The sequence below is a fragment of the Typopeltis vanoorti genome, chromosome 10 (genome assembly GCF_054136105.1).
Source record: "Typopeltis vanoorti isolate ZY-2024b chromosome 10, IOZ_Tvanoo_1.0, whole genome shotgun sequence".
Taxonomy (NCBI): Eukaryota; Metazoa; Arthropoda; class Arachnida; order Uropygi; family Thelyphonidae; genus Typopeltis; species Typopeltis vanoorti.
In genome coordinates, this window is record NC_143558.1 from 20,382,951 (window position 1) to 20,397,735 (window position 14,785).

Sequence of the window (14,785 nt, forward strand, 5' to 3'; positions counted from 1 at the left end):
TCATTTTTTCTTCAATAATCTTTGTGTATTTTAGTCTACAGTTCACATCTGAGAGTTGCTCAACTTTTATTCGCTTCAAAACTTTCTTACATGTTATTCTTTTCAATATGAAATTCAATTTTATCCTGCTCAAGACAAAATGGTGATCACTTTCAATTTCAAGTCCTCTGTACACTCTGGTGTTCTGCACCAGGGAGAAAACATCACTATCAACAATAACATAGTTAATGAGACTTTTCTTATTCCTTGCCCCTTCTCTCCATGTGAATTTGTGCACATTTTTATGTTGGAACATGGTGTTAGTAATAACCAGTCCATGGCCTGAGCAGAAATCCAACAGATATTTGCCATTAATATTATCTTTGCTCTTTTCTCCAAATCTTCTCAAAATATTTTTGTATGTCTGACAATCATTTCCTATTCTGCTATTTAGATCCCCAACAAGGACCAACTTTTCCTTTTTCATTGTGTCAGTTGCTTTTTCTACAGCCTCAAAAAATTCCTCCACTTCTACCTTAGTAGAACCTTCTGTGGGACCATAGGCACAAATAAGTCTCATTGTTCAGTTCCCCATTCTCATATTTTCCCACATCTTGACTAGTTGTCTTCTACATAGAGGCCATTGACTTCACCTCAGTTGAGTTATTATTCCATAATGCAAAAACGTTATTGAAGGTTTACTGCCCAGACAAGTTTTGATCTTTATTCAGGTCTCTATCACTGAGATCCATTCCAAGAAGATACTAAAGTTAAATTAATGAAGAAATCATAGATTTTCTGTGTATGGTAGAAAAAGGATTTATCACCATATTATTCAAGATTAGGTAAGTGATAAATGTGGAAAGTTTTAATTTTTCCACTTTATTACAGTATATGTTGTACTTGACAAGTATTTTTATTTTTTTGGATATTTTTATGCTGTATTCACAAATTTTTTTTTATATTTTATGCATATAAGTTATTTAGCACTTCTTTTATGAACCTTCTGAATGCATGATAGCATTTTTTTTTTTTTTTTGGTTTCTGTGATTAGATTTATTTATTACTCCTCATACCCTTGTTTTATAAGATGCCTTGTTTTTAGAATATGTTGTTTTTGTTTATTATATAATAACTGTATTAGTATATTGTTTATTTCATTAATGCAATGGTGGTGTGGCGACCTGGAAGCTCATTGCAAGGTTTCCTGACACTCACAAAATTAAAATATAAATATTTTATAATTATAGCATTCTGGGGAAAGGGGGTATTTGAATCTACAAGGAAATCAGTAAAACAAATATGATATAGTGTTCTGAAAATATTTTATGTCTCTCAGAATCTAACATCATCTCCAAAAAAAAATCCACCAGGTATATATGAAACTTTATCCTTCTTCTAATATAGAAAATATAATTTCATGATTATCCTGTTTTTTGTAACTTATGCTTATGAACCTATTTTTTTAATTTTATATTTTTAAACTCTGATTACAATCTCATTTTATTCAATATTTGCTGCAGAGAAAGAGAGAACTAATAATACAAAGAAATATGCATTATTAGTTCTAAATTAACATACAGTGGTATCTCGCTAATCCGAACTAATAAAAACCGTGCTCGTTTGGATTAGCAAATTTCCCCCAAGAGACAACAATAGCTAGCTTTTTAAGACAAAAATAATCAGATTCTAATGGTATATCAATTTAATTCTATAAATAAATGAAGTAACTGATAGAAAAAAAAAAAAGCTACTGTAATGTAAAACTTAAAAAATAATACACTACACAAGTTTATTTTAGTAAAAAAAAAAAAGTTTGTATGTACCTGTATTGTTGAGGATTCTGATTTAATAAAATTGCATAGTTCAATTTAATTAACATAGTTCAAATTAAATTAATAAATTAATTTGTGTAAAAATATCACTTTCTTGTACACAACACACAAAAAAAGTTTTTTTATTTCTTTTTAAAAAATCACTGATTTTCTTTTGCTTCTTGGAAGCTAAACTTTTTTTGAATGCTTCTTCTTGGAGCTGCATTAGTAACAAAATTTTGTGGAATGGCGTATCATTCTGATTAGCCCATTCTATACGCATATTAAAACTGTCAACTGCCTCTTCATGTTTTACTTTTTTTTTTTTTCTTCGAGTTCTTTATCGTCAACTAATTCATTCTGCAGCGTCATATTTATAATTTTAGCATCAGATTTGATTCTGAGTTCACTTTCAGTTCTATCTGTAATTCACTGCATAACATCTGTTTTCTGAAATTTCAACATCTGGATTTATATTTTTAACCAAATTATGCACATTTTGAATTCCCTCTTTTTGTGTATCACCGTGGTTATACTGTACTGTAATAATAATTAAATAAAAATAATAGTACACAAAAATAATAATACGTAATGAATTAAACTTTTTTTCTTTCAAACCGCAGTTCGGATTACTGGAGGGTTTGGACTAAAGAGGTTCGGATTAGGGAGATACCACTGTATGTCTTAATTTAACACTACGGTTAAATTAGAACATGTTTTTTTTTAATTCCAGTTCATTTAATTTTCACTAGCCACATTGAATTTCATTTCAGCATTTTTGATCTGCGCTATAATGTACTGCATGACCATTTTCCAATTCCCTCTCACTTGGCAGCACCTCCTCTGAATCAGTTTTTTGGTAAGTTTTTTTTTTTTTAATGAAATCTTTTTTTGTACTAATTCAAAAGATCATATTTTATTATGAAGCATATTGGCCATAATTTATATGCACTGTGTTGAAATAAATACTAGGAGAGCCACTGTTTTAGAATGAAAGATATCAGTATGTATATTCCTGACATTACATATGATCTGTGTGGTCACTGGCACTTGAACTCATGCACTTCTAAAAGATGTTATCGTAGGATGCCATATCGGTGTTCTGTTTGTTTGTTCTATAACATTAGAAAATGAATTTAACACCAAAAATCAACTGCAGGTAATCTTATCATATGATGGAAATGTAAGGATGCCACCTCATCTTAGAAGTCTGCTATGGAAATGAACATCTAGGAATTCAAAGGGTCTGCAGGGTTTCAGGTTAATAGTAGCGGTAGTGATATAAAGAGCTCTACAATCTCAGTTCTCACATGGCAGCTATACACAAGCAAACATCAGCCATTCATAATCTACTGTGCAGACCATACTTGTATAACAAGCATTGGGAGTAGCTCATAAAGCAGTTAGTTCATGCTGTGTGGAGCAGTAAATCATACTAAATCTTTTCGAATCAAAATGGGAATATATGTGTAAGAGCTGCTTGGGAAATGCATTATGCATTATTATGACTTGAAATTTGGTGTAGATATGTAATGATCTGAAGCTTTCTCTCCTGATATGGACTGCTTTAGCTGTAGTATGGAAGGATGATAGACATTAAACACATAACACACCTGAGTAATGTAATACTCTCTGCATTATAGTGTTGTAAACGATACAGACATATCTTTTTCAGCATGACACTGCATCACGTCATACTAAAGGTGGGTGCTATTACATTGTCATTTGGAGTCAGTGGAGTGTAGTATTTGAGTTCTTCAGTGTAATAGTAGTGCATAGAACAGGGATCACCAACCCCCACACCCTCAGGTGTTAATTGCCCATCTCAGTTCTTTTAATGCACCTCTGACTTTTTTTTTACAGATTTCAAGACAGCTATAAAGAAATGGTGCATAGGATGACTTCCATTAATGCATTTAAAAGTAAATAGATGTGAAGTGGGATCTTTCTTGTGAGAAAGAATACAGGACTAAATTCATGGAGTATCAAAGTGCAGAAAGATGTCCTCATCCCATTGGCAGATGGCAAGGAATGAGTGTTTAAGGTATTGGTTATGAAATATCCTGAAACATAGAATGAAGTGTAGCATTCAGAACAATGGAATTTGAGGTCACTAGGCAGAAGTTATTTATGTATAGGAGATAGAGCATATGCAAAAGTACAGAATTTAATTTTTGAACACTGAGCTTGATGGGATATTCCAAATCTGGCCATCAAGGGTGGAAATAAATTGTGAAATAGATCATTTTATGTGCAGGCCTCTATGCCACAGATGTGGTCATAGGCTTTAGGCATGTCAAGAGCAACTTCATGAGTTTTTCTTAACCTTCCTATGGCTTTTCTCAAAAGATGTTATGATGTCAGATGGTTGATCCATCACAACAGATCAGCCAGCCAATTGACAGTTGCTGATTAATTCATGAGTTTGTAGATGGTGAATGGATCAACTATTAACAACTTTCTCCATTGTTTTCAAAAGATCTCTCTCTCTCTAATAATGAGCATGAAACTTGGTAAAAATAATATCAGATTGTTGTTTATTCTGAAGTGCATTTTGGGCATAACTGATGGATTATATTCAAGACCAAAAGTTTTATTGATATCTGAGTTACTCAGAGTTCTTCTGATATTTTGTTGGCCAAAGACCAGGATGTATATGATAAACTGTTATTGGCATAGTGGAAGGTAATTTTCCTTGACCATTTGTACAGGAGAAGAAGGATGATGCTAGAAGTTCCACTTTATCTTTGGGTAATGTTACAGCAGCAACATTATAATGTTTGTTCCTTCCCCCCCCCACACACACACACTCCTTCCTTCCTTCTGTTTTATCATTTTTATTAATCTTTTCATGTATGTCATAATTTGTCCTCTACCTGGTATTCTTTTTTACTTATATGTTTGGTGTGATCAAGCATTGAAAAGTATTTGGTTCATTAAGTTGAGAGATTTGGTTTTCTTTGACTTTCATTCATTCATCAGTGGCTTTAAGGCACTTAAGCATCCACAGCCTTCCAAGTATCCTTAGATTTTTTAACTGTAATACGAGGATAAGGCGGTTATCCTATGCCTCTAAGTATTCTTGTCTGTAAAAATTGTGTGTGTTCCACTGGACGGTTTGCCTGTTTTGAGGGATGAAAAACCAGAGTTTCTGGGAGAAAAAGCCCTCTACCTCCATGTGAGACCAGCTAACTCATCCTCAGTCAAAAGAGACGATAAAATGCTTCTCACATCACTGGCAGGAATCGAACTCAGGTCTTTCCGACCAAAGAGCTTCATCTATACTAACTGAGCTATTGAGGCCCTCTTTATTACTTTACCTTACAACATTTTTATTGACATATAATAACAATTCCATCCATGAATGGATAGAAATCTATATTTTATACTTGAGATGGTCTGAAGTTTAAATAATATGCAAATCTGCTTAATAGACTCATCTAGTAATCAAGTTGGTTGTCTCATGCATGAAGACTTTTACTGCTTCCACAGGTTTTTGGTATATAGTGGAAAGTAATCTCTCTTGGTCATCTATTCAGAAGTTGGAGAAGAAGAATGATGCTTGGAGATTAAATTTATCTTTGAATGATGTTACACTGCTACCATTATATCCTTCCTGTTGAAACTTGCTATGATGAAATATAGCAGTTTTTCTTCATATGATTTTGGACGTACTACATGAGCAACTTCACATTATCTGTGTAATTTGTTTCATTTCACTGATATGAATTTAATGGAGATTAAGAATGCCAGAAAGAAATGGAATAAAATTATGAAATGAATGGGGAAAACATCAATTCATGGAGGGGGGGGGAGTGAGAGTCTTTTACATCCACTTCACTGATATTTGTGGCCTTAATTCAAACTTAAATTATGTGCTTTCTGTGAGAGATAACAGAATAATCTGTTACTTCTCACAGAACCTCAATGGGCAACCAACTAATATGAGGCTATCTGCCTCAACTTTCCAAAGGATGTTCTGCTTGATTTCTTCTATAAGAACATGTACATTTGTCAATTCTTCCATTCCATATTAAAGATAACTCAACTTACAATTCCCTCTTTATGATCTGCTCTGACTCAAAAGTATCTTGCCTTACTTAAAATTATTATTAAAGGCTGCAGGTTTGAATCCTTGACATGGATGTATGTTTGTGAAAATACTAATGTTGGTCGGCAGTGTAGATGATGAAGGGTAGTTACGGCTGGTGGAGTAATGGAGATGGAGAGTTGTAGAGGAGGTACCCTCCCTTGATGAGGGTGCCTCCTCTTTTTGGACTCCCTGGAGCTGTTATGTAATAATAAATAATAAGGTGTATATTGTGAGTTTTCTGTTTTGCTATTACAAAGTTAATAGAGAAACAGAAGAGAAAAATATGGCATTGTTTCTCAGAACTGATGATAAATATAGTATATAAGGGAGAATATAAAAGCTTTGATGGATGAAGCAAGAAAGAAAAGTGAGAAAGTAAAAATCGTTATTAGTTTACTACTGAGGTACAATAGTAATGAGTTAATGAGAGCTCTGATAGTGAATGATTCAATGCGCTGGCTACATAGAAAAAGTGAATGTGAGTTTCTGGATGTGTGAAGTGAGTTTGATAGTAGAAATGACTTGTATACAGGGAATGGCCTGCACTTGAATAAATTTGGTATTGGATCCCTAGAAACTTCAGGGAAACTAGATCATCTTTGAAAGAATGAGAGGATGTATATATGTAAGTTCAGATGGGAAATACACACTAGTGATGTCACTATTGTGTCTGCACATCAATGAATGTCACTGAGCATGGTTATGAATCTGCTGAAGGGAAGGGTTACACTTTGTTTGGGCATTTTGAGTGTGCCTGAGAGGGAGAAGTGAAAGTTGCCCAACTGGATCAAGCACACACTAGTTTTAAATATAAGAAAAAGCGAAGAGATAACTTATATTTAAATCTAGAGTGTGCTTGGCCCAGTCTGTACATAAATTTTTTTCTATACATAAATGCAAGGAGCATTAGAAACAAAGTAGTTGAGTTTGTTGCTTTATTGCTTTACAATAAATTAATTAAATAATTAAAAATAAAGTAAATAAATTTAATGCTTTACAATTTTAGGCCACATCATGGCCTAAAATTGTTGGCATTATTGAAACTTGGAATGGCAGAAGAGATAGGAGAGAAGATGAAGTACTATTAATGATATCAGATGACTCGAGTCCATTTAGAATAGAAACTCATGAAAGTAATAATAAAATGTCTAGTGTAGCATCACTTCACACAAGAGTTTAACTTTCTTGTGTGAAGTGAAGACTAAGAGGATGAAATATATACAAGAGGGGAGTAGCAGAGTTATGAAGGTAACTTATGTTCTTATATTCCTATATCCTTGCATGTTCTTTCTTTCAAAATACAAGACTTATTGTTAAATTGACCATATATTTAATACATATGTATGTTCATACAAATTGCTTACCAGTTTCGCTAGTAACTGACTAGCTTTCTCAAGGCTTGCACAGTACAAAAAATGGTAAATGCAAAAAAGGTTTAAGAATACAAAAAAACGTTAGTACCTGTTAGGTAGCTAAGCTAACACGGTCGCGTGACATTTCTACTCAGCATCATGAACACGCGTTGCATGCAAACGCGTAATATGATTTTTCACGTACTGTAGTTCTGTTGAACTGAGGGAATTAATTAGATTTTTCCAAGTATCGTTCAGTATGGCCCCGCCCCCTTGATTTCTGTTTAGGTTGCTGCCTGTACGTAGCACAACTGCTGCTTCTTTAAATAATCGATGTCTGTAATCTTCGTCTATGTAGGGCATAGAGCTGTTATTCCAGTCTATAGTGTGGTTCGAAGTTGAAAAGTGATGTGGTAACCCCGAGGTTATCGTTCTGTTGTGATTAACATCGCCAACATGTTCTTTCTGTCTTATTTCCAGGCTTCTTGAAGTTTGTCCAGTGTAGGAAAGACCGCACGTTATGTGAGTTGCTTTAATATCATGTTTGTTCTAGGTGTTTATCAGAACTTTCCAGGCCCCCTCCCCATATTCTAGAGTGTTACTATAGACCTGGCAGTTCATTTGCCGAGATTGAAGAAATGCATCACCAAATTTTCCTGATAGGTACTAAACGAGTAATTATTATAGGTGACTTAAATTATTCAAATATTGATTGGGTAGCAGAAACGATAAGGGGAATTATGCTGTACTAATCTGGGAAGTAATGTGGGCAAAATATGTGGATGTTCTGATTAGGAAGGATTACATGCTGAGCTACAAATTTGGAAATTATATCAAACTCGGGTCCATTTAGTTCCATTGAATCAGTTATTCAATAAATTCTCCTTCATTCTTATTGTGAGTTTTCTCTACTACCCAGTCAATTTCAAGGAATGGGAAGGATATCAGCAAAACATGGAAGCTTTCAAAAGGTGCTTAAGTAATTCCATATTTGAATGTGTCCTCACTATTTGAAGAACAGATAGGATGTTAGTGAAATGGATGTGCAATCTTATCAACAGATTCACGTCAGGGCAATAATAGCTCACTCACTACAAACCTAATCATCTGGTGAAGTGAGCGAAATTACTGGCAATTTCATTCCTTCATGTCGTCGGATGCACTGCTTTTTGTAACTGTTTCTTTGATTGTACCTAATTCCGCATTGAGCAGAGGCAGGATACATGAAAAGGAATGTTCTTTTCAGAATATATTAAAAAACAATAATTAAAGAGAATGACATATTTGATTATTAGTTACTATACTTGATTTACTAAAGGATGTAAAGAATATCAATATAAAGAAGAGAACGAATAGACATGAATAAAAATACTTGCAGTACTATAAAATGGATTATGAATAATTTATACCTGTGATATTATATGTGCACTTGTGTTATAAGTATCTGAGGGGATAGTGTGAAGAATACATATCCTATAAACTCTATAGACTTTCATATTTGCATTTATGATGGACATAATTAATTTAAAAAAAAAACAACTTATGAATAGATGGAAGGAATTTGTTTGCAAAATATAAATCACTAACCAATAAGAAACAGTGACTATATACATTGCTAGCTCAGTAAATCCTATGATTTAGTAATCTGATCAGGTGACTGATATGGACATGGCAGGAATGCAAGGTTGATGGAGCAGCATATCATCTTGTACAGATAATTCTTTTATTTACTGATGATCAGTGTTTTTTAATATAGTAGTTTTTTAGTATAGTAGTAATATATTAAAAATAGTATAAATTTGTTCTTAATAAGTTTAATTTTTCGAATTCACTTGTCTGCCTGGAGTTTCATAATCCTGAGTTATAAATATTGACTGACCTGCATATCTTTTAGTTTCTCTTTTTATAAATTCTGTTAGGTCATCAGTTAGAAATGCAGAATACACTGCAGATGGATTTTCTGCATAAGTGGTAAAAGTATCTCATCTTCTCTACTGTACTCCTGAACTGGTACCGCCACATTACTTACCATATTCCATTCATTTGAAACTGAAAATTCAGAAACCTTACTTTGTGAAAATATCTTCCTCTTCAGATGAGGAACTGCTCTGTAAATACAATACCCAATTGAAACGATCATCTGAATTATTCACTACATCTTTGAAAATTCAAACTTCTTCAGATGCTTTTTTTTTTCTTTTTGACAGCAGCTCAGGAAACTCATCACTAGGACATGTGGAACTTCCACATATGTTTCTAGTTTGTTGGCTTTCATGAGATGCATTCTTCTTCTTATAGAGTATAGGATTCATTTTCAGTTAGGAATAGTTCACCTATATAGAGTGAACAACGCGCTCTCTAACAGCCACTATATTACAAGATGCAAGAAAAACAAGTAACTTTATTGTATTACTGAATAAGGTACAGAGACATTTGCAGTCCTGTAATATATTTGTCAACAAATGGTGCAATTAGAGACAACTATAAAATATTATAATATATTATCTTTCATTCAGATTTAACAAGTATCTAAATTCTCAATGTAACTTGTATATTAATAAAAAGAAATTGAATGTAAATGAAATGATAATAACATCCTTGATTTGAAATTTGCTGAATATTGTATTGTCAAATGTAAAAAAAAAAAAAAAAAAAGAAGACAAGATAAGAAGATTAAATCATGACCTGAGGCCATCACGTATGCAAAGGTCTATGTTGCGTGTGTGGGGGTCTCCCGTGGACAAGAATGAGAAGCATTGGAACGGAGTGCAGAGGAATTAAGATGCCGTGTGGAGGTCATCGAGAGAGTATATAGTTTTTTGCGACAAGAAAACGAGGCTTTTGCTTTTCGACTTTTGCCTCTTATCTGTTCCAGTCATTTCCGGAAAAAGGAAGTTCCAGTGAGGTCGGGGTGAGATGAATGAGAGCGGCTAAGAGGCCAAGTAGAATGCCAATGTGCGTATAGGTCTCGGCATAGCAGAAGGTCAGCGTAGGCCAAGAAGGAAATGCGGAACCTTGTGGACCAACTTCGGCAGCAGTTCATGAACATCATAGGCAACAAATCGTGATCGTATTCACATATTTACCTTCCAGAAGCAAGAACCTAAGGAATGTATCAGCCAGGTAACCTCGTCGAAAAGGGACCAGATGAAGAAAATGTGAGCCGTATAATTCCAATTGATGATTGCAAGTATAAGCCAGTGAGATCCCGACACCTCAGTAAAATAAGAACTTTTCAAATTTTGTATACAAAGAAAATTAGATTGTGACGGTAAAAAGGATTAATTAGAATTGTGATTTATGAAGTGTTGTAGGACTTTAAGAGTTGAACCATGAATAGGGAATGATTAATATGAGTCAGAAAACTTGGAAAAGTGCAGTGTGAAAATATTTTACTTTGTCATTGTCGAGTAGTTCTTCCCGCGCGGTTAGCCTAGTGGCTTTGCACTTCGCAACCATATGCCTAGGGAAGGAGTGTCCCAGGTTCGATTCCCGTTGTAGACGTGAGGAATTTGAGGATCTTCCTCAGGCATAGCCAAGTTAGCCGGTCTTGGGTGCAGTCAGTAGGGTTTTTCCCGCCAGTTTATCTGGCGTTTTTCATCCCGCAAACAGGCAAACCGGCCCCATGAACATACGCCTCTACAGTCAAAAATATATCCCCCCAGCGGCAGACCAGGCGACGGGTCGGTTGGGAGTAGTATTAACAAGAAGTCGCATCTAAAGTAACACGCGGACCCTGCATGGGAAGCGGGAATAACGCGTAGTAGAAGAAGATTGTCGAGTAGTTCTTGAACCAGTAATTGTGTGAAAATAATCTAGGAGTGTTAAGTAATTAGATGGACATCCTATTTTAATAGTATTAGATAACATTTCATGTTGTAAGGGAACTAGAATGTCCATGTTACGTCAAATTATCTTATTTTACCTTTCATACCAACATTAGCTAAGTTAGTGTCTATGAAAATAATTGTAACTTGCTTTATTAGTAATGAATAAATTTTTTCTTGTCAACCAAAAAACTTGCCTGATCACTAATCTCAATGCACTGCTCATAAAGAGAACCTATACGTAAATATATTGGAGATAGTCACGACTGCAGTGCGAAATAAGAATATATTATATTATTGTGTGTTTAGAAATAGAGAAGGAAAGGATACAGGATCGTGTTCCATACTAGGTGTTTGCTGTTAGATGAAAAAATTTCTCTTATCTATAGAATTTTGGTGGCGCAGCGTAAACAAATAAATTTTCCGAAATTTGAAACAGGATTAACACTAGTATTCTAACAAAGAAATTGGCTCTAGCCAGAGGCATTTCCTTTGTCAATCGAGTTTTGCGCACATGGGCAATACACTAATAGCAGCCAAGGGTTCGAGGTAATAATAAGAGTAGAGTCTGTAAGAATTGTATAGGACAAAATTTTAGAGTTGAAGAAATAAGTAAAAAATAAAAATAATACAACATATGCCAAGATTTAAGGAAAGGATATAAGATCATAGAGGAGTAAACACAATTAACAAAATAAATTTATACTCATTATACATCATACATATATATATATATATATATATATATATATATACAGGGTGTTCGGGATAAATTTGACAGTTTCGTAAGGAAAAAGAAAATCTTCTTTGTATCTATTAAATTTAATGAATTGACAAAAAAACATTACAGGCAGAGTTAATTACAATACTATCAACAAGATTTACTCAAAATAACCACCATTAGCATCGATCACAGCTTCAATTCTGCTTCGGAACCTCGAACAAGCTGATGCTACATTCTCCCTGGGAAGGGCCGCAAAAACTGTTTTAATTTTATCCATTAACTGGGCTTTTGTATTACTGGAAGTGCGATTGGTGTCTTTTTCAACTGCGCCCCATACAAAATAATCCATGGGGTTAAGGTCTGGGGAGTTTGGAGGCCAAACATTTGGACTGGTGAAGTCGTAGAAATTTTCAGACAACCATTTTTGACTTTTCCCAGAGGTGTGGCAAGGGGCCGAATCCTGCTGCCATACATACGGCCTACCATTGGCTACCCTTGTTATCCAGGGCTTGACTACAGTTAGCAACTCCACGAACAAAGCCCGAATTCCAATGCCAGGGTTCTTCAACACCTGTTCCTGCAGATTTGCGAGGAATTCTGCTGTACGAACGCAATCAGATCGTCTGCTAGGGATCTTTCTTCTTGCTACATCCTCGTAGTCACCATTGCAAGTCTCTAGTTCATGCCTGATTGTTTTTACTGTATTCAGGGAGCATTGGGCAGCAGTCGTAATATCCTTATTTTGATGGCGGGCACGAATCATCATGATACAAGTTATTCTCTTCCATGATTCAGGTGGGTTCCAGCTATCCATCCTTTCTGACATCTTGTATATGAATGAAGAAGGGTCCAAACTTTTAAATGAAGAGAAGTGTGTGTTAATACATGTAACTTACGGAAAAATATAATTAATTATAAATATGTCAAATTTATCCCGAACACCCTGTATATATAGAGGCTGAGAGTTGAAAATATAGACATTAAAATGATATCTGCCGTGGTTAGTGCCTGTTATGAGTCAATCGTAGAGTGTAGTTGAGAGATACAAGGAAACTGATTAATTAAGAATTTCTATTGTGATAAGTTGGGTGTAGGAACTTAGTGATTCTGAAACTGTGAATTTGTATGTGAAAGTTTGGAAGATTGGATTAATATGAATGACTTGACTTGATATGCTAACTTGACTGGTTTGTCATATTTAGAAGTGGAATTTATGTAATTGTTATATAACCATATATTAAATGTTTTGTTTGTTAATTTAAATATTGTGTTTGCCTGAATTTCTTTTTACTGCACCGTTCACAAAAATTCGGATCTAGCGGGAATCCCAGAAAGAAAATAGAACCATCGGCCTGAATGAATGAAAAGACTGCTAACTAATTTTAAATTAATCCTACTAATTCATATAGACTTATCTAAGGATAGAGTGGCGCAGTATAATAGAAATTTCTCTACCCTTAGTTCAGTGATTAATTTGCAATTAGTTTTCCTTTATTTTATGAAAGTGACTTTTAGCAAGATGGCGGATTCGAACGTCAAGAGAACACGTCACGACAAAATGGCAACCCTTTGTCCCCAGTGCCAGCTAACATCTTCCTTGAAGACTTTGAAAAGAAAGCCATATCTTCCTTCTCATTTAAACCAAAAGTTTGGAAAAGATATGTTGATGATATATTCGTTATTTGGAATCACGGGCACACAGCTCTCACAGATTTTCTTCGTCATCTAAACATCCAACATCCTAATATAAAATTTACTGCTGATATAGAAAATAATAACTCTTTACCTTTTTTGGATGTTATGCTTACACGATGCTCTGAAAGATTAAAAATCTCTATGTACAGAAAACCTACGCATACCAATAGATATCTGCATAATCTTTCTCATCATTTTCCACCACAAAAACTTGGAATTATATCTACCTTAGGACACAGAGCACGTTCTCTCTTAAATGAACAAGATGAACTACAAAAAGAAATGAATCACCTCACTCTTATTTTTAAACAAAATGGATACTCTGAAAAAACAATTAAGAAATTTCTTCTGAACCCTCCTAAGCAGTGCACAACAGAGACTATTAATTTTAAAGGTAGCATCTCCATTCCATACATTAGCACAGTCTCTAAGAAAATAGCTAAAGTCCTTAAAAAATATAATATCAGGACCTTCTTCACCACACTTCCAAAAATCCGCTCTCTAATCAGCCATCCAAAACCTACTCATCACAACCTTAAGTACCCTGGAGTATATAAATTGTGGTGTGATTGCAATATCCCATACTTTGGTCAAACTAACAAATCTATTGAACAACGTATAGAAGAGCATAAGAGAGACATCTCATACAAAAGATCTCATGTAACTGCATTATCCAGTCATGTTCTTTTTTCAAATAATCCTAATGATGACTAACAAAGCCACTCTGTATGCTGGAATAGATCAGAAAATATTTTTCGCTGTGAAGATGAGTTTGAAAGGAAAATCGTAGAATCAAGGGAAATCCTACTGAACCCGGTCCACTTAAATAATAATTTAAGTTATAACATCCCAGATAGCCATGCTGCAGTTATTCAATATTGGCGTTCACGTGAACTTGCACGCACAATTGCAATAAACAATGGCACGCCAGTTGGAACAACTTGAAAAATACAACGTTTTTATGTATCGATTATGTGAGGCCATTTGTACCTGTAATTTCCAGTTTGTTTAAATAATTCAATGTTTATTAGTATTCCTTTCCTTTATAAATACCTGAAGAAGGCTGCTATATGCCGAAACTAGTAGTATTTATCATTAAAATCTTTATATGTTATCTCGGTGTTGGAGTCATTAAATCTATTTTTTGAAATATATATATATATATATATATATATATATAAATTTTACAGTGGCATACAAACAAGAGGAAATAAAATTCTACTGAAAGAGTTGCAACTAACGTGTTATTAAACTTTGTGTCAGTTAAGCCTGCCTGCCCAACATGGAAGCAGCATACAAAC

The 14,785-nt window shown here is 34.3% G+C and overlaps 1 protein-coding gene across 1 annotated transcript in view; it reads left to right on the forward strand.

The window, feature by feature from the left end:
• Positions 1 to 14,785, forward strand: part of LOC150102212 (uncharacterized) — a 104,792-nt gene that overhangs the window by 60,733 nt on the left and 29,274 nt on the right. The window contains exon 5 of the mRNA XM_090399524.1: positions 2,567 to 2,652. Coding sequence (XP_090255650.1) covers positions 2,567 to 2,652 — 86 coding nt within the window. The remainder of the gene's footprint in view (positions 1 to 2,566; positions 2,653 to 14,785) is intronic.